This window comes from Crocodylus porosus, unplaced genomic scaffold (assembly GCF_001723895.1).
Source record: "Crocodylus porosus isolate Cpor-Errol unplaced genomic scaffold, CroPor_comp1, whole genome shotgun sequence".
Classification (NCBI taxonomy): domain Eukaryota; kingdom Metazoa; phylum Chordata; order Crocodylia; family Crocodylidae; genus Crocodylus; species Crocodylus porosus.
Window position 1 is genome coordinate 2,928,126 of NW_017728947.1, and position 21,788 is coordinate 2,949,913.

The following is a 21,788-nucleotide window of genomic DNA, read 5'->3' on the forward strand; positions in this document are numbered from 1 at the left end:
ACAACCACCTCTGAAACACCCTCCACAACTACCAGCCTGCCAACCAGCACAAAGACCACTATTTCCACCCAGAGCACAACGCAGACTCTCCCTCACACCTCCACGACTGTCACAACTGCCACCCAGTCCACCACCCATTTGTCTACACAACCCACCCACTCCAAAACGACTCCAACCACTGCAACCCAACCACCCAGCATGAGCACAACAGGCACCACAGTTTCTCCATCCACCGTGGGGCCCTCAACACTGGCCCCAAGCACCACAACAACTACACCAGCTACCGCTTGTGAGCAAATATGCATGTGGAGCAAATGGTTTGATGTTGATTTCCCCACCGCAGGATCGTCAGATGGAGACTTTGAAACCTACCAGAACATTAGGGCAGCAGGAGAGAAGATCTGTGGACAGCCTATAAACATTGAGTGCCGTGCTGAGAACTTTCCTAATATAAGTATCCACAACGTCGGTCAGAATGTGAGTTGCGACATCAATTTCGGGCTCGTGTGCAAAAATGAGGAACAAGTCAGGAAGTTCAAGATATGCTTCAACTACCAGGTGCGTGTCAAGTGCTGCGAGCCAAACCCCAACTGTTCAAGTCCAACCACCACCCCAGAGACCACAACAGGCAGCACACCGCCTACGACCACTGTTATCAGCACCACTACTGTCACTGTGCCACGCAGGACCACAGCCAGAGAAACAGCCTCAACACCTACAACCATGGCAGCCAGCACAAAGACCATTATTTCCATCCAGAGCACAATGAAGACTTTACCACATACCTCCACGACTGTCACACCTGTCACCCAGCCCACCACTCATTTTTCTACACACCCCACCTACTCGAGTTCGACTCCAACCACTACAACCCAAGTACCCAGCACAAGCACAAAGGGCACCACAGCCTCTCCATCCACTGTGGGGCCCTCAACACCGGTCCCAAGCCCCACAACCACTACAGCAACTACCATTTGTGATCCTATATGCACCTGGGGCAAATGGCTTGATGTTGATTTCCCCTCCTCAGGACCTGGAGACGGAGACTTCGAAACCTATCACAACTTTAGGGCAGCGGGAGTTTTGATTTGTGGACAGCCCAAAGACATTGAATGTCGGGCAGAAAACTTTCCTAATGTTAGTATTGAGAACATTGGTCAAGTCTTGCAGTGTGATGTCAGTTTAGGCCTTGTTTGCAAGAATGAGGACCAGGCTGGGAAGTTCAGTATGTGCTTCAACTACCAGGTTCGTGTTAGGTGCTGTGAGGAAAACCCCAAGTGCCCAAGGACAACCACCATCCCAGGGACCACAGCAGTTAGCACACCTTCAACATCTGTTATTTCTAGAACAACACCCAGTGTTTGTTACTGCCATGTCTGGGAAAGGTATTATCAACCTGGTAAGTTGTTACAGATTTCATATATTAATAGAAGTAATTTTTTCTCACTTTAATTTTTACTTTTTACTAAGCAGGATAGTACAAGAGTTTTGTTGTATGTATATCAATTATCTGCCATCCATTAAATGAAATATTTTTGTCCTTTTTTGTTTGGTTTTCATGTTGCACACTATTTTCTGTGGTTTTATATTTTACAGGTGAAGTGATTTACAACACCACTGACAGTGATGGATGTGTTTTTTACGCCATTTGTACTAGCAATTGTTCAGTTTCTAGATTCCAGGAATGGTGTAATACATCCACACCAGCAACAACACCACCAGCAACAACTATTACGCCAACAGTCACTGCATCTACTATTATAACACCCCATACAGGATGCCAGAAGGTCAAGCCACATAGAAAGGTATTTGTCTACTTTTCTTTTTTTAGTCTTCAAAGTTGTTTTGGTAATAAATCTGTATCAGTGTAGAATGTTTATGTATTTTAATACCGAAATCCCATTTGATGTTTTCAGTTATTTTTTACAGCATTGAGTTCAAACCCTCATAAGATATTTCTAGTAAGACTTGGTTATTTGTGCAACCTTATAACTGACAGTGAGAATTAATCTCCAAAAGTGTTTTTAATTGCAACTCAAATGCACAAATGTTGATATTCTTTATCCAGCAAGATCCCAATTTTGCTGTTATTTACACTGAAGTAAAGGAGAGGTTTCCCTCCCCCCCATACTTGCATTCATTGCTTGTGCAAAGGACTGAAAAATTTGACATTGTCACAGGTAGTTTGGAAAGCTTTGTTCCTGGTCTCCTGTACCCTTACCAGCTTCTCTATACATCCTAAACTTCCCCTCTTTCTCATAAAGTTGGTTGGGCTGCAGGGTAGAAGGTTTACCCAGTATATGAATGGTCATAGTGGTCCTTGCATACACAAGCCATCCCTGTTGTCATCTGCAATCACCCTGTGAGGAAATTTATTAGGGCATGGACTTCCTGTGACCACAGCCAAGACTTAGGGTGTACAGACTAGCTATACAAACTTTCTTTGATGTCTCTTCAAAATTTGTTGCATTCTGTGTTCTTTCAACTTGATGAGACCATTAAACTCTGAACAGCTGAATGTCAACATTCTGCACATGCATTGCCAGGATTTAGCTTTCATTTTTCTGCCCCTTGCAGGAGTATCATTGTTACCATCAGTTGAAGCAGAAATGATACCTAACTTTCTCAAATGTGAAGCACAGGGTTCAGATATGACACTTAGACAATTTTAAGTGTGGTTTAAACCACAAGTGTCTACATAAACAAACCAGCTCAGAATATGCTAAATCTCCTGAAATAATTCAAAAGTGTATCTGCATAATTAGCTATTATTTTGATCTAGTGCTTCATGAACCAGTTCAGCTTTATATGCAGACAGCAAGCTTTCAATGGCTAGTGTTTTGTTGGTCCTCCAGGCATCCCACATTTCACTGTTCATACTCCTCTCTCCCATATCTCTGCACGGCAACTGGCTGGTCTAGTACGGAGTCAGACCTCGACAGCACCAACTTCTATTGCCTGCACTTAGCCACAATGTACCCATTTGGGGATGGGAGGCTATGGTGGTCCAACCAGAAGCAGGGTGGCTCCATGCTTTTGGTATCCCAAGGGTGGGATCCTCTGGGGCTCTCCATGGTGTGTGCCTCCTGCTGCATCCTTAAAAGAGCACTTTTCCCCAAAGACTTTCAGTTGCTGGTGATGGACCCTTGTCTGTAGAATCCCAGGCTGATTTGGGGTGGAGGTGTTCCTCATGAATCCTGCATAAGGTCTCCATTGACTTTTAAACATCACTTTTCCTCAAGCCACTGGTTAATTTCTTTCCATTCCTCACAACTGACCGGGGTTTGGTGCATCCCAGACTGCTTTGGGGTGGAGGGGTAGCCAGGTGGTTTGAAACCAAACAATAAAGGTAGCTACCCTTCCAACCTGGCCACCCCTTCACCCCCACCCCAAATCAGCCTGGGATGCCACAGAATGGGGTCCACTGAGGGCAGCTGAAATTAATAAGGAGTTTCTCATGAAAGTCTTCATAAATCTGTCTGAGACAGAGACCTTGGGCAACCTCAGGAGTACCCATCCCGCTGGGAATGCAGAATCAGGGGGACGGGGGGCAGAGGGATCAGGCCCTCCCCCATCTGACCACTCCTCTACTCCCAAATCAGTTTGGGATGCACCCAACCCTGGTCATTTGTCAGGAATTGAAGTAAATTGATGAGTGCCTTAAGGAAAACTTATATTAAAAGCTGAGAAACTCTGGCAGGACCGCCCCCTCCCACACACACACGCATACACCCCAGTAGCCTAGAAGCAGGAGTCCAGGCAGGTAGGACAATACATATTTCAGTAAAGTGTAGGAATGGTCTTTATCAAATTCAATTGCTCGTTATTGAACTCAGGGCTACTGAGAACGGGGATTCAGAAAATTGCATTTGCAGGCAATTGATGTCATCTTGTTCCTTTTTCATGGAATCCAGTCAGGCAAGTTTTTCCCTTGCTCAGGGAATCCTGGGGAAACTCTGGGCACTTGCCACTGAGAGGCATGATGGGCCAAGTGCTCATTACCATCCCGTGGTGATAGTTCGACAGCATTGCACAGCCTAAAAACAGTGCTTGGAACCCTTGGCAGTGTATGTGTGGACACCTCTGACCAGGTATAATTGAGAACTCATTCCTAATCAGTGGCAACCTTGGAATAATTAAACTGCTATGTGTGTCTGTACAGTGTTTCAGTTGTGTATAACTCATTTTCTAGGCTACCATACTCCTTGGCTGGCTTTTATTTCAGACTGAAAGGGTTTAGAAGGTCTAGGTAGCAACAGAAGAACTGCTTCTGGTTATTTGGGTAGTATATAATGTACTGCAAAACTAACTGTTTCCAGAACCTGTAAAGCATGAGTGACAGTCATTAAAGAAAGATATATGATTTTTTTCCTCCCCAGTTCCACCCCTGTTGCAAGCATTATGGAAATACAAATCTTGATAAAGTTCAAGTATAATTATAACCTTTTGTGATACCACCCCCTTTCTCTGTTACAGAATGGTGAGACTTGGAATCTATCTAACTGCACAATAGCGAAGTGTGAGAATGACACGGTTGTTGTAGAAAACAGATATTGCCCTCCTGCAAGGGAAATTACCTGTGCAAATGGATACCCACCAGTATTGGTGACTGATGAAACTGGCTGCTGTCGCCACTATGAATGTCAATGTAAGTGACAAATGAATTAAAGAGGCAAACACCTGACACTGCACAAAACAAATAGAATAAATGGTGCCATTGTTTTTTTAGCCTCAGTTTCCAAATTCTCGTTAATTTTAACCTTCCACACTGTTTTCTCTTTATCAGGTACATGTAGTGGCTGGGGGGATCCTCATTACATTACTTTTGATGGAACCTATTACACCTTCCTACAAAACTGCACATATGTCCTGGTGAAGCAGATTATACCTGTGTACGACAACTTCCGGGTTTACATTGACAATTATTTCTGCGATGCACAAGGCGGACTTTCCTGTCCTAAAGCCATTATTGTTTTGTACAATTCTTCAAAAATAGTGATGACCCGTGAAACTGGTAGTGGAGTGCAGGCTAACAAGGTAAATTATAATTCTTTAGGGTTTTCCCCCCATGTTTCCCATTTCATCCGAGGAGAAAGAGGGTGTACAGGTATATTTCTGAAACTCATTTGAAACCCTGAGTTCATTAGTGTTCACCGTAATATAGACACAACTTGGGTAGAGTGCCTCATAGGGCAAAAAGATCAGGCCAATTCCTGAGAATAAAATATATCAGAGAAGGTTTTGGACCTCTTGTCACTGGAAATATAAATAAAATTAGGAAACAGGCTAATACGTTTAATAGAAATACATTCAAAATAGGAAAGAGGCTTACAAAGCAGGGGCTTTACAGTAGAACTGTAAAATGTATAGGACTCTGAAAAAAGTTCCATTACAATAATTTGTCACACAACAGGTGCACACACAAATGTCAGTGAGTTAGTTAAATCAGGCTTGAGTAAATTCAAAAGATCCCGTTTTGGATCACAGGATAAGACACAATCCTTCACTGGCACAGAGATTCATTGTTCCCAGAGGGCTCCCATCTCATGCAAATGCATATACTGACATATTTGTAAAAACATTAGGAAGCAATACAAATAAATACCACAGGACAAATTTTCCCTTGAATAGACGAACCAGAAGTCAGCCCAGGAGTGGTAAGCTAAATAGGGACCTATCCCTTTAGTATGGGTCTCTCTCAATATCGATCCACATGAATGACTCATTCCCCATTCCCTTCCTGAATCAATGATGTGATTGAGGAGAAAGGTATGAACTAGAGTGGGCTTCACCCTAGAGATATTAAGTGGTTGTTGGGAGCTGGTGAAAATGAGAGGTTATCTCAAGCTGCCCTTGATTCTGGGGATGGACCAGGCACTTATATGACCAGGATGAGTGGAAGGGAAAGATGTAAAAGTGCTTGCAATCTCCTTTTGTGAAATTATGCCAAGAATTCCAGCTACAGTTACAGACAGGGATAGAGATGGGCATGCTGAGAATTGTAGTCAGATCAGAAATCAAGTCTGAGAAAAATAATATGTGAAGAATAGGTAACCGTGTCACCTTCCTCTCGGTCAAATGAGAAAGGAATTAAGTTTCTAATGTGGAAAAAAATCCTTCAGAACAAAGTCACTGACCAAATGTTTATACTTTTGTTAAAAACCAGAATTTGTAACCACCCAGTATCTTTAACAGTTTAATTTAAATAGCAAAAATGTAGTCATTAAATAAAAATTATGACATTTAATTTCATAGTTATGAAATAAAAATTATGAAACCATTATATTAAATAAAAATTACTACAAAGGAAAATGTCCCCATGCAGTCACTAATGATATTATCAGTCATTACATTTTGCTGGGGAATAATGTATCTTAGCATACAACCAGCACAAACAGAATATAACTAATACGCAGAACAAAGCTAATTGCACAGGCTTGCTTTAATAGTTAATCCTGCAACTCAAGCACAAAGGGACTGTAAAGCAGCAGAGAGAAAAATTAAACAATGTGAATTATTGTTATGAAGAACTGGTGTGGAATATGAGGAAGAGTAATGTGAGTGTTTAAATGACACACTAAAAAGGGACTCCTGCATTCATATATTTTTTCTAAACCTCACATGCAGATTTATTTCAATGAAAAACTTGTCGAACCAGGCTTCAAACATGATGTCATTTTGATTGCCACGCGTGGTATTCAAATGATTACTGAAATACCTCAGATTGGAGCCATCATCACATTTAATGGATACATCTTCTCAATACAACTCCCCTACAGCAAATTTGGCAACAACACTGAAGGACAGTGTGGTAAGGATTTATTAACCCCTCTCTTTCCCACTTGCTCTGTTTTTGTTCGTCAGCTCTTCAGGATTATCACTGACAGGAATTTGTCAAAGGGAAGTAAAGTAAAATTAGGAAACCTGTTGGATTTGGTCACTGATATTCCATTTGCTCAAAGATATGGGCTCAGAAGCTAAATATTACAATGACTGAAATTTTTATTTTGGTTTTAATCTTGGAAAAACAAGACTAAATAAACTCAGTAGAGATTAAAATGTATTACCTCTCAGCGATGCAATCTAAACATAGAAAGGGCCCGATTCTTTCCATCTGTTAGGTGCCTAAGTGTTCTCAAGTCCCTCAAAAAACCTTAATGCACCTACTTCACTAACACAGCATCATTATAGCTTTAAAGCTAAGTCACACAAAGTAGCAAGCAGGAGAAAGATGCCTCCATCTTTTGTATTAACTTTTTTCATGGACTTGAAAAGGGTAGAATAGGATTACACTTAGCCACATTATTAGGTGACATCTTATTCAGCAGCTAATAAGTGGAATACGATCATACCCAAAAGCATGCACACCAGTTTTGAATTTGATCCTAGCATAATGTCACATATTTTGTCAGTAGGTTACCTGCCTTCTCATCTAGTTCCTTTTGATATCTTTCAGGCACATGCACAAATAATAAATCAGATGAATGCCGCTTGCCAGATGGTCAGATCATTTCTTCTTGTCCCAAAATGGCTTATCATTGGAAAGTTTCTGGCAATCAAACTTGTTTGACACCACCACCTATCATTACGACACCTCCTCGAGTTAGTCATATTAATGAAACCTGCAAGGTTATTTTGAGCAAGTAAGATCAGACCTGAATTCTTTGATCTTCTCTGACTTAGGCAAAATTATTCATGTATCTGAGAAAAGCTTGGGGGGGTGGGCGGGCGATAAGAATTATATCCTCAGGAAATACAGGCCGAATTCAAAGGTTTCCTGATGCACATCTCTGATGGCTAAACAGTTATGCCAGTTGCATAAGAGAACAAATGTAATGAAAGTGCTATACAAATGATTCTTGATGTGAAGGAGCTTTTCAGAGTTATTGCACAGTTGTTTGTGGGGAATATTAACAAATCAGGGATTTGGTCAGTAAAAAAATCCAAATTTTCTGGGCTGCATAAAATAGCTCAAAATTGTTTCTTTTAACTACAAAATTATTTACCTTCCTATCTACATTTCAGTGTGCATGTCTATGCATGCATTAATGCACGTTACCTAACGCACATTAAATTTAGTACCTTCAATGTGAAGTACTAAATAAATATGCATTAGACTGCCCTAATGCACAGTACCAAAAGCACATTTTTTAAGTGATGCTTAATGTGCCATAGCCTATTTTACTCTGCATTAGCATAATTGCACAGGGTTTTTTTACGTCTGCTTTAATGCACAGTAAAATAGGCTCCAGCGCATTAAAGCACATGTGTGGATGCACCCAGTGTATATCTATTTATACTCCAATATCCTTTTCCAAACCATAACTGCATTTTAAATTTGTCAGATGCTTTCTATGGAAGAGAGTAATGAGTCTGGTCTGTTAACAGCTAAATGGATAAATAGACACTATATTCTATAGGAGTCTTAGGTACATTGAAAATAATAGCTCTGATGGCGTCAAACTTCCCAGCCTTTCCATTCTTGAACATTTCTCCCCAATTTGTGCCCCTTTTTCAAGCTCAGATAAATTTCCTCTAAGAAGCTCTTTTCTTAGGAGGAGAAAATATACATGTGTGGTGTCTCCTTGGGCTAGAGCAGATTTTGTATACAGACCAAATGAAGTGAAACTGATTTTTTTTCCTGTTGCATGTAGAGTTTTTGAAGAATGTCATAAGGTGATCCCACCAGAACCTTTTTACAAGGGTTGTGTTTTTGATGGAAGTCACATGAGGAAGTCCGCTATACTGTGTTCAAGCTTGGAGCTGTATGCTTTTTGGTGTGCCAACAGAGGTGTTTGCATTGACTGGAGAAATGAAACCAATGGGACATGCCGTAAGTACAGTAGCATTAAAAAAACTGTGTGATAATGAAGCATGTGATTTGTTATAATGGGAACATATTAAGTTGGTCCTAACACAAAATCATTGCATAATACACCATAAACCATAACAAGTCTATCCGGCAATGTCCTTGTCTCCCCTGTATTTTACCAGTGGCATGCTTTAGGGAGTTCTTGGTGTTTCTTATACATGAGGTTTTAGAATGGATGATTTTTAGGAATCTTTGGGCAAATTGCTGCTTGGGAATGCAGGGGACTGGACTCCATAACCTGGGAGACCCTTTCCAGTCCCATGCTTCTATGCCCTGTATTATGTTCCTATCTCAGTGGTTAATAGGAACATTAATCAAGGGATACAGGCTTTGGAAACAATATTTACATATTTAACTCACATTGGTGTTGATATGGAGCATCAAGGAGCTAGTTCTATAGATATTACATTCTGATCTTATATCAGTATAAATCTAGAGCAGCTTTACCGAAGAGTGGTAGTTGACGGAACCGAATCAACATGGCACACAGTGACCAGTGGTGTCCCCCAAGGCTCTGTTCTCAGACCTGTTCTCTTTAATGTATTTATAAATGAGCTAGACTCTGGTGTCAGAAGTGGACTGGCTAAGTTCACTGACAACACCAAACTATGGGGAAGAGTGGAGGATAGGTTGGTGATCCAGCCTGACTTCAACAGGCTCGCAAGGTTGGCGAATGAAAACCTGATGGCATTCAATATGGAGAAATGCAAGATGCTCCACCTCGGGAGAAAAAACCCACATCACACTTATAGGCTCAGCAGTGCTACACTTGCTAGCACAATGACTGAAAGACACTTGGGGGTCATGGTTGATCACAAGATGAACATGAGCCACCAATATGATGCTGCCACCAGCAGAGCGAATAAAACTCTGGCTTGCATCTATCAGTGCATCTCAAGCAAACCCCAGGAAGTCATCCTCCTGCTGTACTCGGCATTGATGAGGCCACAGCTGAAGTATTACATCCAGTTGTGGGTCCACAATTCAGAAAGGATGTAAAGAAACTTGAAAAAGTCCAGAGGAGAGCCATGTGCATGATCAGAGAGCAAGAGAGCAGCCTGTACGAAGAGAGGTTGAGTGCCATGGACTTTTCAGCCTGGAGCAGCGTAGGCTCAGCGGTGACTTGCTGGCAGAGATGTGTATCAGGATCTAGGGGAATGCCTGTTCACCAGGGCCCCCCAAGGGAAAACAAGGTACAAGGGTCACAAACTCCTCCAAGACTGTTTTAGGCTGGACATAAGGAAAAACTTCTTTACTGTCTGAGTCCCCAAGGCCTGGAATAGGCTCCCTCCAGAGGTGGTGGAAGCATCTACTCTGGACACTTTCAAGAAACATTTGGATGCCTATCTTGCTGGGATCCTTTGACCCTAGCTGATTTCCTGCTCATTGGGCAGGCAGCTGGACCTGATGATCTTGTGAGGTCCGTTCCATCCCTAGTGTCTATGTCTAATTGAAATGGTTATGGATTTACCCAGATATAACCAATATTAAAATCTGGCCAGTTGTGTTTTGGGAAAGGGAAAGCCACTATTTCACTGTATTATGTTAGTACCCACCTAGTCATTGCATGAAACTATACTATTAGATTTCTGGAAGAGAAAAAAGTGGACTGGGCACTTGTAAGTATAAAATGATGATACAGAATACAGGGATAAACTAAAAGTCATGTGTCACAACTCAGCCTACCCACCAATTCTTAACTGTTGTGAAAGTAAGCACATCTACATGAGGCACTGACTGCACAATACCCAAATAATTCTGCAGCAGCACGTCACAGCACTGGCAGTGCTAATACGCTACTGCGCGGTACTATTAGGCTACTGCACTGTAGTGTCATTTAAAAGACATTTGTTGGAAGTACTGCACAGTAAGTCCAATTACTGCTCACTTATTTACTACTTGCTTATAGAAGTATTAAATAAATGCGCAGTAACTATTGTACAGTAGTGTCTCATGTAAACATGCCCAATGAATATCCTACTAGCAGAATTTGAGCTTGAAAAAATGAGGTGTTCACTGAGATACAAAAGATCTCTAGCTGCAAAATGTAACTCAGCTTCACCTCTAAGGCATTTAATATAGGTGCATTTTCCTTTTTCCATACAGCGTTCACCTGTCCAGTGGATACAGTGTATAAGCCATGTGGACCTCTTAATCCTCCAACTTGTGACTCAAGGTATGGGAAAAATCAGTTCAGTGTATCCTAATGGATCTTTGTCATGTAGGTTCCTTAACAAGTAAAGCTAGTCAATTATTCACATCACAAAAATATTACCTGGTGATTTGAGGACTTTGGGATGAATCGTTTCACTATTGAACCAAAAATCAATTAAGAATATAACCTGAAATTCCCCTTTTTTTTTTAATTTACAAAGCTGATTGTTTCATTTATATGCATTATCTGTAGGCTGTGACATATATCCATTATCTGTAGGCTGTGACCTCCTGCACAGACTGCACTTAGTTGTTTAATGACTACAAGAAAAAGCAGTACAGTAAGGTATGTCTTTCTTACTGTTACAGGGCTGTTCAACTCAGCGGCCTTGGCCCAACTGAAGGATGTTTCTGCCCTGAAGGAAAGACTCTCTTGAATCCAGATAGTGATATATGTGTCCCTGGATGCTGTGAGTAATATGCGCTTTGTTCTCAGAGCAGATAGGGCTTTGGCTGGCAGGCAGGGCATTGGTGTTCTATTGCCACCTTTGCCATGAACTCTGGCCAAGTCACTTCACTATCATTCTTGCTTAAGTATTTTGAGATCTACTGATGAAGAAAACCGATATAAGAGCTGAATATTTTTGTTATTTATCTAGAACCCCGATCCAGTGTCTGTTTGCATCAACAGTCTTTCCATTGACATCTGTGGGTGCTGGACTGCACTCTTGGATTTTAAAAGAATGCTGAGTAGGGCGAACTAGCATTGCTTATGAAAGCAAATAACCAATAACCCAGGCCAGTTCAAACCCACTGCAGGCATGACCCACACATGATTCCCCTACAGAGCTTTCTCAGAGCATCTCAGTCCTGATATGCAGCACTGTTATGATCCTGCAGCTCTTCTCCACAGAGATTAACAGTCATAGTAATTGCCACCTGGATTATTTTAATTTATAGAAAAATACGTACTGAGCACTAGATTGAAACAATCTTTTCACCTATGTGATCTTAATCATATTTCAACCATTGTTTACTGAAATGACTTACATAAGTTCTGACATCTTTCCCGTCCCCATCTTACTGGTCATTTTATTTTAAAATTGTGCCTTCAGTAAATCTGCTCTGCTCCCATGTCTGAAAATTTTCATCTGTGTCCAAATCAATCTCCTAGTCCTCTGGTAGAATTTATCTTTCAGATATCACTGTTTCAAACTACCTGACCTTACTGACATCATTGTTATGCTAAATCATGACAGTAGCATTAATATGCATGTCTTCATTCTTTCATTTCTTTCAGTTTGCGTGGGACCACATGGAGAGTCCAAAGCGGTGAGTATGAAAATCAGGTTTTGCCAAATCTTTTTAACAGGTTTGAGGAAATATACTTTTTGCAAATAGTCTGTCCCAATATTCTGCAAGCATCTGAATTCTCAAACCTATACTATTTTAAGAAAGATCAAGTTGCAAGTAATAGGTTCTTCTCTCTCTAAAGTTTCCATGACTCTTGTAAAAAATAAGGACAAATAGTATTACAGGTAATCTAATATACTGGGAGCAGGGTGGGGGGATAACATTGGCATACAAAAGTTATTAGGAATAAAAGAATGGACAGAAGGAAAAGTAGTTGTGGCCAAAAACTTCGCAGCCCCAGTTCCTCTGCATAGTTTCTACTGGTCCCATTTTATTACCTAGGATGTAAGCCATTATTTCATACAATAATTTTTCCCACACAGGTAGATGCAGCATGCCTTCATATTTCTGTCAAAAACTAAGACTGGACCAAAATATGTGGAGAAAGGCAATTATGCTCAGGGACCTTTGGGAACACATGGATTCTTATAGTGTTTCAGGATTTTAGGTTCCTTTGTAAAAATTAAAGTATATGAAAAACTTTGATATCATTATGTATGGTTTATAGCTCTGAATAAATCAACTACAAACAGATGATTCTATTCTAAGCAATATTTTTTCTGTTTTTCCAGCCTGGAACAACATGGGAGAGTGATTGCCAAGACTGTTTCTGTGACAACTCCACTGTTAAAGTGTACTGTGAACCACGCAAATGTCCAAAAGTCAGTCCAGTGTCTTGTGATAAGGCAGGGTATGTCCCTGTGGAAACATGGACAAAAGATGACAAATGCTGTCCCCATACCGAATGTCGTAAGTAGTCTCTCAACTCTTTCACATGAGAAATGCAATGTTTTTGTGTATGTACAAAAAACTAGAACGCTTAGTTTCAAAATGATACCTTTTATTAGACCAATCGGAAAATGGCAAGAAAACTGTCCTTTTCTGCAAGCTTTCGGGATATTTTTTGTGTGGAATTTGGGGATAACTTTTCAGCATTTGAGGCGTTGCTTCAGTTACTGAGTGGTCACTTCCCCTATCCCAGTTGTTCACAGCATTTATTAGAAGCCTGAAGGGAACACCTTTAAAAATAAATACAGTTCCTTTCCCAGGCAGATTTTTTCTGTCAACACAAGGAAAACACAGGTGTCTACAAAATAGTCATTTTAAATTTCTAAGCATTTTAACTGTTGGAAGAAAACAAATTGTGTCACCCCTAGAGGTAAATATTAACAATGCCACTGAAAACAAAAAAGCTTCACTAAAAAAAAAAAAACCTTTCCCATGAGAAAATGCCTAAGCCATTTCACAAGATCTCGAAAACTCTGGAAATCTTCTTTAGAGGTTTCATGAAGCTTCATGAAGTCCTAGAAGTCACCACATTTTCACATCCTTATGCATTTTCATTCTCAAGTTTCTCTTTGATTTTAGGAAAAGAAGTTTTCACTAATCCACTCTCCTAACCTTTAAACCCATTCCTGTTAAGAATTAAGGTTAAAAGTACAGCTCATTACCTTTAAAAATGTAAAAGCTAAACAGAGGGTTATCTTCTCATCTCCCAGGCTACCCTGCATACACGTGTGCTCCTACAGCTGTAGTGCTCATTATGCATGGGAAACCTAAGAAATGCTTGTTCTTGCAATACCAAATATTCTATAATTAAATGTGATGATTTCCCCCCCTATCTTATACAGGCTGCAACATCAGCTTTTGCCCTGAATCCATAAAGAAATGTGAAATAGGCTATGACCCATATTTAGAACCGCTAGAAGGAGGTTGCTGTTCTGTCCTTAGATGCAGTAAGTACCAGGCTTTTTTTATTGTGCATGAACCAACTGGTAAAATTGTTATTTACTGGATAAGGTTGCTAAAACTTATTCAGTAGACAATATTGTTGAATAAAACACTGCATGCAGCAGGGTAAAAATCAGTTGCCTTCTGTTATCAGATCTTGTCAACAAAATGACCAGTAACTTTTCAAATCTTTCTTCTTCTTTAAAAAAAACAAACCCTAAACTTGGCACTGTATTTGTTCTCCCTTACAGCAACCACACCAGGCTGTGTACTCAATGGAAGTGTCCACACAGTAAGTATATATGCAAATATTTTGAAATTTATCAGCATATAATAAAATAAGAAAAGGTTTTTTTCAGAACTCTAGGAGTGGCTTGAAGTATATGTTCTTTGCACAAGGCCAGAGACAATCGTAATTTATGATTTCATCAAAAACAACATTCCACGCTCCTCTGTGCAAAAAAAGGCTTTTCCTGCTGCCTGGGTTGCTTCTGTACAAAAGAATTTTTTCTCCCCCAATATAAGTTATTTCTGTCACCATTATCAGATACTCTGGTTAAGAAAAAATGTGGTCACATTTTCCACACATGTACAATAAACCTGTTGAGGGAGAACTCCATGTTCTCATGCATATGTACCTTCACCCAATTAATAGCAGAACCAATAGATTGTTTACACCCGACTTGATCCCCCTCCAAACCAGATTTTCACCATATCTAGCTTATTCCCACTAAATCTTTTGCATAATTACTTAATGGCACTTCATGAGATATGGAGTGGGAAATGATGTAAGCTTGAAATTGCATGGATAAAATTAGACTCTTCATTCTGTTAATCAACGGAGCTTATAACAGTAATGCTATTGCTAATGGTACAGAAGTCAACACAAATAATACCCTTATTTGGACACTGAGGATTTTAAATCAGTCTTTTGCAGAACAACCAAACCAAGGCAACTGGAAGATGTTTTTACAAAAGAACTCCTTATGTAGATTTCTATTAACTTTTTTTTTAAATGTTAATTACTTCTAGCCTGGAACATCCTGGTACTTGCCTGGTAATAACTGTACCTCCTATGAATGTAAAGAAAACAATGGTCACTACTTCATTGTCACAAGAAATAAAACCTGCGTTGCCTTGAATCCTGAAGACTGTGGACCAGTAAGTGCTTCTCCTCTAATTCTCATATTCATTTAAATAAATTGAATAGACAAAGGCTAGGTGGGCAAAACAACAGTTTTACCAAGTTCAAAGGACTACATCTGAGTACAAGCATTGTGCTACGCAGCTCTTTTTATATCCCATCTGAATCTGAATTTTACTTTAGCCAAAAAGCAAATAAATAAAAAGTTAAAATGTGAAACAAGAATAAAACATACTACAAGCAAACAAATTACATAAATCAAGCATTCTTGATGCACTTGTGTTTAAAATTGATTATTTAGATCACGTGGCTTTAAATATGTCCTCCCTAAGCTATGCTGTATTTCTGTGTACAGTAGAGAGGACAGTAGTGTGTAGTAGAGGATGGGACATTATAATAAAGAGTGGGATTTTCAAAAGTTTCATGTGTCCTAATATCATGCCATTTGTGGAACCGGCCTTTGGAATCATGCAGGTGCCTTGGAAAAGAACCACAGTTTAGGAGACAGAGAAGAGGGAGCAAATTTTGAAGGGAATTCAATTGAACTAGTTCAACTCAATAAAGATTTCAGGGCTGATTGGAACCAGGTCCACAAAGGACAGTGCGAAGTCAGTATTTTATTAACTATTTTGCGAATGCTGGTTTTCCTGCAGTACTCTGGTCTCTCAGAATATGGTCCATTTGCAGCATGTATGTAGTGTTCAGAAGTTGTGTTGCTGTGTGCAATATTAGAATGCTAAACTCTGAGGACAGGAGGGGGAATCAAGTACCGCTTCAGGCCAACCTGCAAAGAAACTTCTTACTAATAGTGTATTAATATAGTACTCATTACCCCCTGTCTTTAAACTGCCTTTATACCCTGCTTTAGAATAAGCATCTGTATCAGTGAAGATCACTGATCCCTGCTACCACCAAAGAAACTTAGGAAGCAGGGAAGCTTCCTGCTTTGATACACAGACACTAATTCTGAACCTTTTCCCTCTGCTTCTCCATTCTAGGAGGGAGTCAAATTGTCTGAGGATGGCTGCTGTAAAGTATGTGCATCACCACCCAAAGGTAAGTCGGGCTAATTTTGTGGTGCAAACAAAAAGTGCAGCATAGGAAAACAATGTCTTTAAGCAGATTAGCTATTTGGGGTAGTTGGTGAATAGGTACAGTGGATAAGAAAATGTGGTTTGAAGCAGAATTAATGTCTGTGAGTTTGAGAAGTATGCCTACTATCAGGGTGAGAAAGGAGACTATGGGGATAGGACATTTCCAGTACCTGGCTACAACTCCTTTGAAAACATGAAGCATTCACTTACTAGCTCTGCTGCTATATTTTAACCATTAGGTGGAAGGGACAAGGCCTTGGTTATTCTCTAACCTGCCTGGATACAATCATCTTGAGCAAATAGAATTGCATTTGAAATGTGCTGGTGAACTGTTGATTCTGCCCATGCCGTGTACCAGTGGTACAAATGAGGAAGGGAACTCCCCTCCTTGTGCCCTCAAGCAGTAAGAACTACATGTCATTACAACAGGTGTCACAATGGCATTTCAGCTCCACCTTCTCAGATTTCTAGCAGTTGTTGTCTATGGCAAATATACATCAATGTTCACACAACATTTTTACCTATTTTCAATTATTTCCCTTTGTTTACTGAAAATCCAGGTTGCAAGCTACAGAATACTACTACCATCATCAAGCAGAGTGAATGCACAGCTACTGTACCTATTGAGCTAACATACTGTGAAGGAAACTGCCCTGCTTCTTCAATGTAAGTGGTACAAGGCTTATTACTCACTCTGCTTGTATATCATTGTCCTTGTGGCCTCCTCCATTACACTGGTGACAGGGAGCAAATTAGCAATGCCTTTCTAATACATCCAATATCCATCCAGCAAGCAGGTGTTTATTTCTGCTGTGTTGACTTGAATATTGAGGTTAATCACCTTAAGACCTATCAGTTATTAGTAGATGGAAGCTTGATGGCAGAATGAATAGAGCCTTTAGCCTCTGAGGACCCAGGCTGAGGATTTGCCCCTGAAAAAATGAGGTTGTTGATCTCAGTCTGTGTATGTGAACTGGCTGGATATGTGATTTCTTCATGCCTCAGTTTTTCATCTACTTGTAAAACATACCTAGTAATATTTGTTCATCCATGTAAAGCATTGCGATTTTTGCTTGAAAGCAGGAGTATAAATGCAAAGTCTGCACAGGCAGCCAATTTCTGCCACCTTTATATTTAGTACTAACCTTCTTCACATACAGCTCCACCAATAATCACATTTCACAGAGTATTGTAACAGTGGTAATATCAAATAGGCTCTCAAAGCACATATACAGCATTTGGCAATATTTAGCAAGGGGTGTGAATTTAGATTCTGGATTTTGTACCAGTGTCTCTAAGTTTTTTTTTGTTGTTTGTTTTGCTTTGGGACCAATCAGATATTCTGCTGAGGCAAACATGATGGAACATACATGCAAGTGTTGTCAGGAAGTCAAGACCAGCAAAAAACATGTGACCCTGCAGTGCCGTAATGGAACCAGCATCGACTACTCATACATCCATGTGGATGAATGTGGATGTGTGGGCTCCCAGTGCATCCCACAAAGCAGTCATACCACCCCAGCACAGGTACAAGAACAGCAGCAACAGGAACAGATCCAGCAGCAACAATGGCAAGGCTAAAACCAAGAAACAGATGAAAGAACCAAAGCCAGGATGAGCAGAATATAGACTGAAATAAATCTTCTCTAAAGCAGCTAAAATTTTGGTCATACAGATAAAGGTCTCTCTCTATATATGCTAAACATTTCTGTTTCCTAATTATTTCAGCTTCCATTAACAATTCATCTCATTGCTTTGAGAATCTTTTCCTTGCAACTTGAGAGGTTCTAAGATAAGGAAATCTTGAGGTTTGTTTTTTTCTGAGTGATGCTGTACAATAAGACTGATACTTTTCCTTTGATGCAGTGAAATCAAGTTAAATTTTACTGTAACTATTTTCACAGCTCTTACAGAAAACCTTTGCCACCTTTGTCTCTTCTTTTTGGCTTTATTTTTCTTTACTGTGACTGTGCAAGTCCAAGCATAAAATAAACATCACTGTATAGTTAATGACGTTTCACTAGCCACAGTCATTACAGTGTGTTCCATTCCAACTTAAAAATGTCTAATCATTTCACTGAAGTAAACTTACTACTGTTAAATCTGCTTTCATCCCAGCCATGTCAACAATCTACATCAGAAAAAATACAAACTTTATTTTCCTCCCTTTTTTTATGTGAAAGAATGTACACGGTAGAAACTGCATCATCTTAAACCTTCAAACTTGCAAGAGTGTGGGTGATTTGTAATGAGTAGTTTTCCATCAATATTCTTGTGGAAAGAAAGAAAGAAAGAAATCCTACCATGCAAAGCTGCTGCAGAATAGTCTCTGTTTACATGAGATTATCAGCATAGTAATGATATGAAAATTTGAACATTTTTATTACATGTTCTTGGTTAACTGTTTACAAAAGAAGTATATATTTTTTGTCAAAAGGGGCATATGAAGGATTTTTTAACAAAAGTAATTATATTAATATAAATTCTTTCCAAGGAAGCTGAGTTTTTTTTTAAATGTTTTACTATTGCTATTTATTTTGTTTTTGGAAAAATAGGTGTATTGGGCTATAAACTTCAGCAATGATGTTGTCCCCACTTTCTAGCCTCAGTGCATATCTGGGTGTGGGATATTTTCTTTTTTCTATTTTGTTTCGGTTTTTGGTTTGGTTTTTTTGGTCTCTTTTGAAGGAAAGTGATGATGATGATGATTAATAAACTTTAGCATTTTGCAACTTTTGTATCTTCAGATTTTTGTATTTCACTAAATCCCTTACATGTGCAATACAATATTTTTACCCTTTCATACCCCCAGTTCAGAGGTCCCTGCATGTCATGATACCTGACTCCTGATACGGCACTTGATAAGCCACTCTGCATGCTACAAGTTTGGTGGTTTTTTCCAGTTCCAAATGGCAACCCCTCCCCTGACCAAAGGAGTGTTTTCGGGGGGCAAGGGGAGAGACTTCCAGTGGTAAAGGTCAGGGTTAGGGGTGAGACTTACGGTCCCAAGATGGCAATCAAGGTGCAGGGCACCTGTCAAGGAGTGGGGATACCCTTGTGGTCCCTGACATCTCTCCAAAAGTTGTTAAGCAGGGATAACCTTGTCTACTTGAAAACACTACATGTTCTGTGCATGGCAGCTGCCACTTCTCAGGTCATTAACAGTGGCTCTGGCCTGCCTTAGCAAACTCCCTTTTTTCTCCAAGTACTTCAAAATGCACTAACCTTACTTTCTCAAGTATCCTTTTACTGGGAACACAACTTGAGAATGTTGGATCATGCATGCCTCCTGTGCCCTTAAACTGGGGGCAGGCAAAATACAGCCCGCAGGCCAGATCCAGTCTGCCAGGCCATTCTATCCAGACTGCAGGGCCCATAAAATTTTAGAAAATTAATATTTATCTTCTCCTGGTTGACTGACAAAGATGACAGGAGCCGGGGCAGTACAAGCCAGGGGAAGCTGGCAGCAGGATCCAACAGCAAGGCCTGCCTGGCACACTTCCACCCCCAACTAGAAGCACCTGCCTAGCAGAGTCTTCTGCCCTGGGACCATGGGGCTGTTCCTGCCTCCCTGTGCTAGAAAAGGGAATTCAGATAAAAAAGCAGGGAGGGGAGGGGGGAAGAGAAAGGCAGGGGAGAACGCAAGCTATTACCCCAGTCCTCAAGGCTGGGACAGCTCCTGCTGAGTCCTGCAGTCATGGCCATGCAGCCAGGAACCACGTGGTGCTGGAGCACTGTGGTGACAGACAGAAAAGTGGGGAAAGCAGTGGAGGGGGGTAGGGATGAGAATGGGAGCAAGTGGGCACATGGGAGTGCAGTGACAGCTGAACAGGAGCTTGCGGCCATACCAGTGTCCCCAGGCTAGCACCAGTGGGGCCCAGAGTATGGGGCATGGGCTGGTAGGAGTCTACAGAGCCAGACTGGGCTGCCCCAACCGAGAGAGAGGGGAGCCAGCCTGGCTCCAGAGAGCCCCTGCCAGTTGGGACCCCATGCTCTGGTTACCCCACTCTGGGCTTCGCCAGCACTGGACCTGGGACACCAGCATGGGCCCCACACTCCCACCCAGCTGTCACTGAGCTCCTGCATGCCTGCTTGCTCCCACTCCCCCCACCTGCTGCTACTTTCAGCACTTCCTTGTCCACTCACCAACTGCTCCTGCACCGCATGGCTCCCAGCTACATGGCCGGACCACAGAGGCACAGGGCCAATGACGGTACCCCAGGGCCAGGAGCAGGAAGGGGTGTGTGTGTGTGTGTGTGCATGTGCACAGTGAGGAAGGGACAGCGTATGCATGTGTGTGTGTTTGTAGGGAGAGTCCTACATGCACACCCCACCATACACATGCACCCATATCCACACACCCCCATACTGCCATACATGCAGACCCCACACCAACATCCCCTCACACATCCCAGCCAGCCTCCCCCTACACACAGACCCCCCACAACCCTCATACCCACCCACACTCTGCATATCCACACACACCCACATGCTCTTTCACTCCACACCCACATCTATCCACCCCCCACACACCACATACCCACACATCCCCAGCGCCCCACAAACCTACACCCACCACCTCATGTGTCCACTCCCCAACAATATGCAAGAGTAAGACTTAATTTTAAGCTATTGTGCCATCATCTCTGTGTACACTACACAAAGAATGTAAATCAGGACAAAAAGATTTTTTAAAATCAAATTAATGAATGTTGTAGACGTTTGATTTTTTAGAATCTAATTTGGTATTTGTCTGGTTCCAAGATGGCAAAACCCCTTGCTGAAAGGAGTACTTCTGGGGGCAAAGGTCAAGGTTAGGGGGTGGGACTTCTGACCATAAGATGGTGCCCAGGGGGCGGGGCACCTGTTAAGGGGTAGGGCTACCCATGTGACCTTGACAGCTTGCCAAAACTCAGTAAGCGGCCCTCCACCCAAAATAGATTTAATAGATTTCATAGACATTAGGGCTGGAAGGTAGGACTGGGTGAAACAGCACTGTTCCACTTCAACTTCCATTCTGATGTTTCAATGGAACAATGTTTCATTTCAAGTTTTGTTTCATTTTAAAAGCACTGTTCCATTTTGTTTCATTTCATCGAAACAGTTTTGCTGTTTCAGTGTTATTTCAAAGTTTCACCCATCCAGCACAGGGAAGACTAGTGCTGCCGCTGGCCCCAGCAGGCAGCACCAGCCTCCTGTCATCTGGCAGGCAGATTGGGGGACCACACCACCAGGAGGAGTCCAGCACAGCCCCCACAGCCCTCCCAGATCACAGGAGGCTGGTGCTGGTGCTGGTGCTGCTGCCTGGACCCAGCAAAAGGCAGGCCTGGGGCAAATCAGCTCATGCGGGGACCTGCCCCCACCTCAATCCCAGGATGGG

General features: G+C 41.3%; 1 protein-coding gene across 1 annotated transcript in view; it reads left to right on the top strand.

Moving 5' to 3' along the window:
* MUC5AC (mucin 5AC, oligomeric mucus/gel-forming) overlaps positions 1–18,917 on the top strand; it is a 38,097-nt gene extending 19,180 nt beyond the window's left edge. The window contains exons 23-39 of the mRNA XM_019551003.1: positions 267–1,399; positions 1,597–1,805; positions 4,477–4,648; positions 4,787–5,037; positions 6,628–6,811; positions 7,457–7,643; positions 8,655–8,833; positions 10,979–11,048; positions 11,396–11,496; positions 12,327–12,358; positions 13,012–13,189; positions 14,071–14,175; positions 14,422–14,462; positions 15,203–15,331; positions 16,313–16,370; positions 16,969–17,074; positions 17,746–18,917. Coding sequence (XP_019406548.1) covers positions 267–1,399; positions 1,597–1,805; positions 4,477–4,648; positions 4,787–5,037; positions 6,628–6,811; positions 7,457–7,643; positions 8,655–8,833; positions 10,979–11,048; positions 11,396–11,496; positions 12,327–12,358; positions 13,012–13,189; positions 14,071–14,175; positions 14,422–14,462; positions 15,203–15,331; positions 16,313–16,370; positions 16,969–17,074; positions 17,746–17,989 — 3,379 coding nt within the window. The 3' untranslated portion in view covers positions 17,990–18,917. The remainder of the gene's footprint in view (positions 1–266; positions 1,400–1,596; positions 1,806–4,476; positions 4,649–4,786; positions 5,038–6,627; positions 6,812–7,456; positions 7,644–8,654; positions 8,834–10,978; positions 11,049–11,395; positions 11,497–12,326; positions 12,359–13,011; positions 13,190–14,070; positions 14,176–14,421; positions 14,463–15,202; positions 15,332–16,312; positions 16,371–16,968; positions 17,075–17,745) is intronic.
* Positions 18,918–21,788: the final 2,871 nt, after the last annotated feature.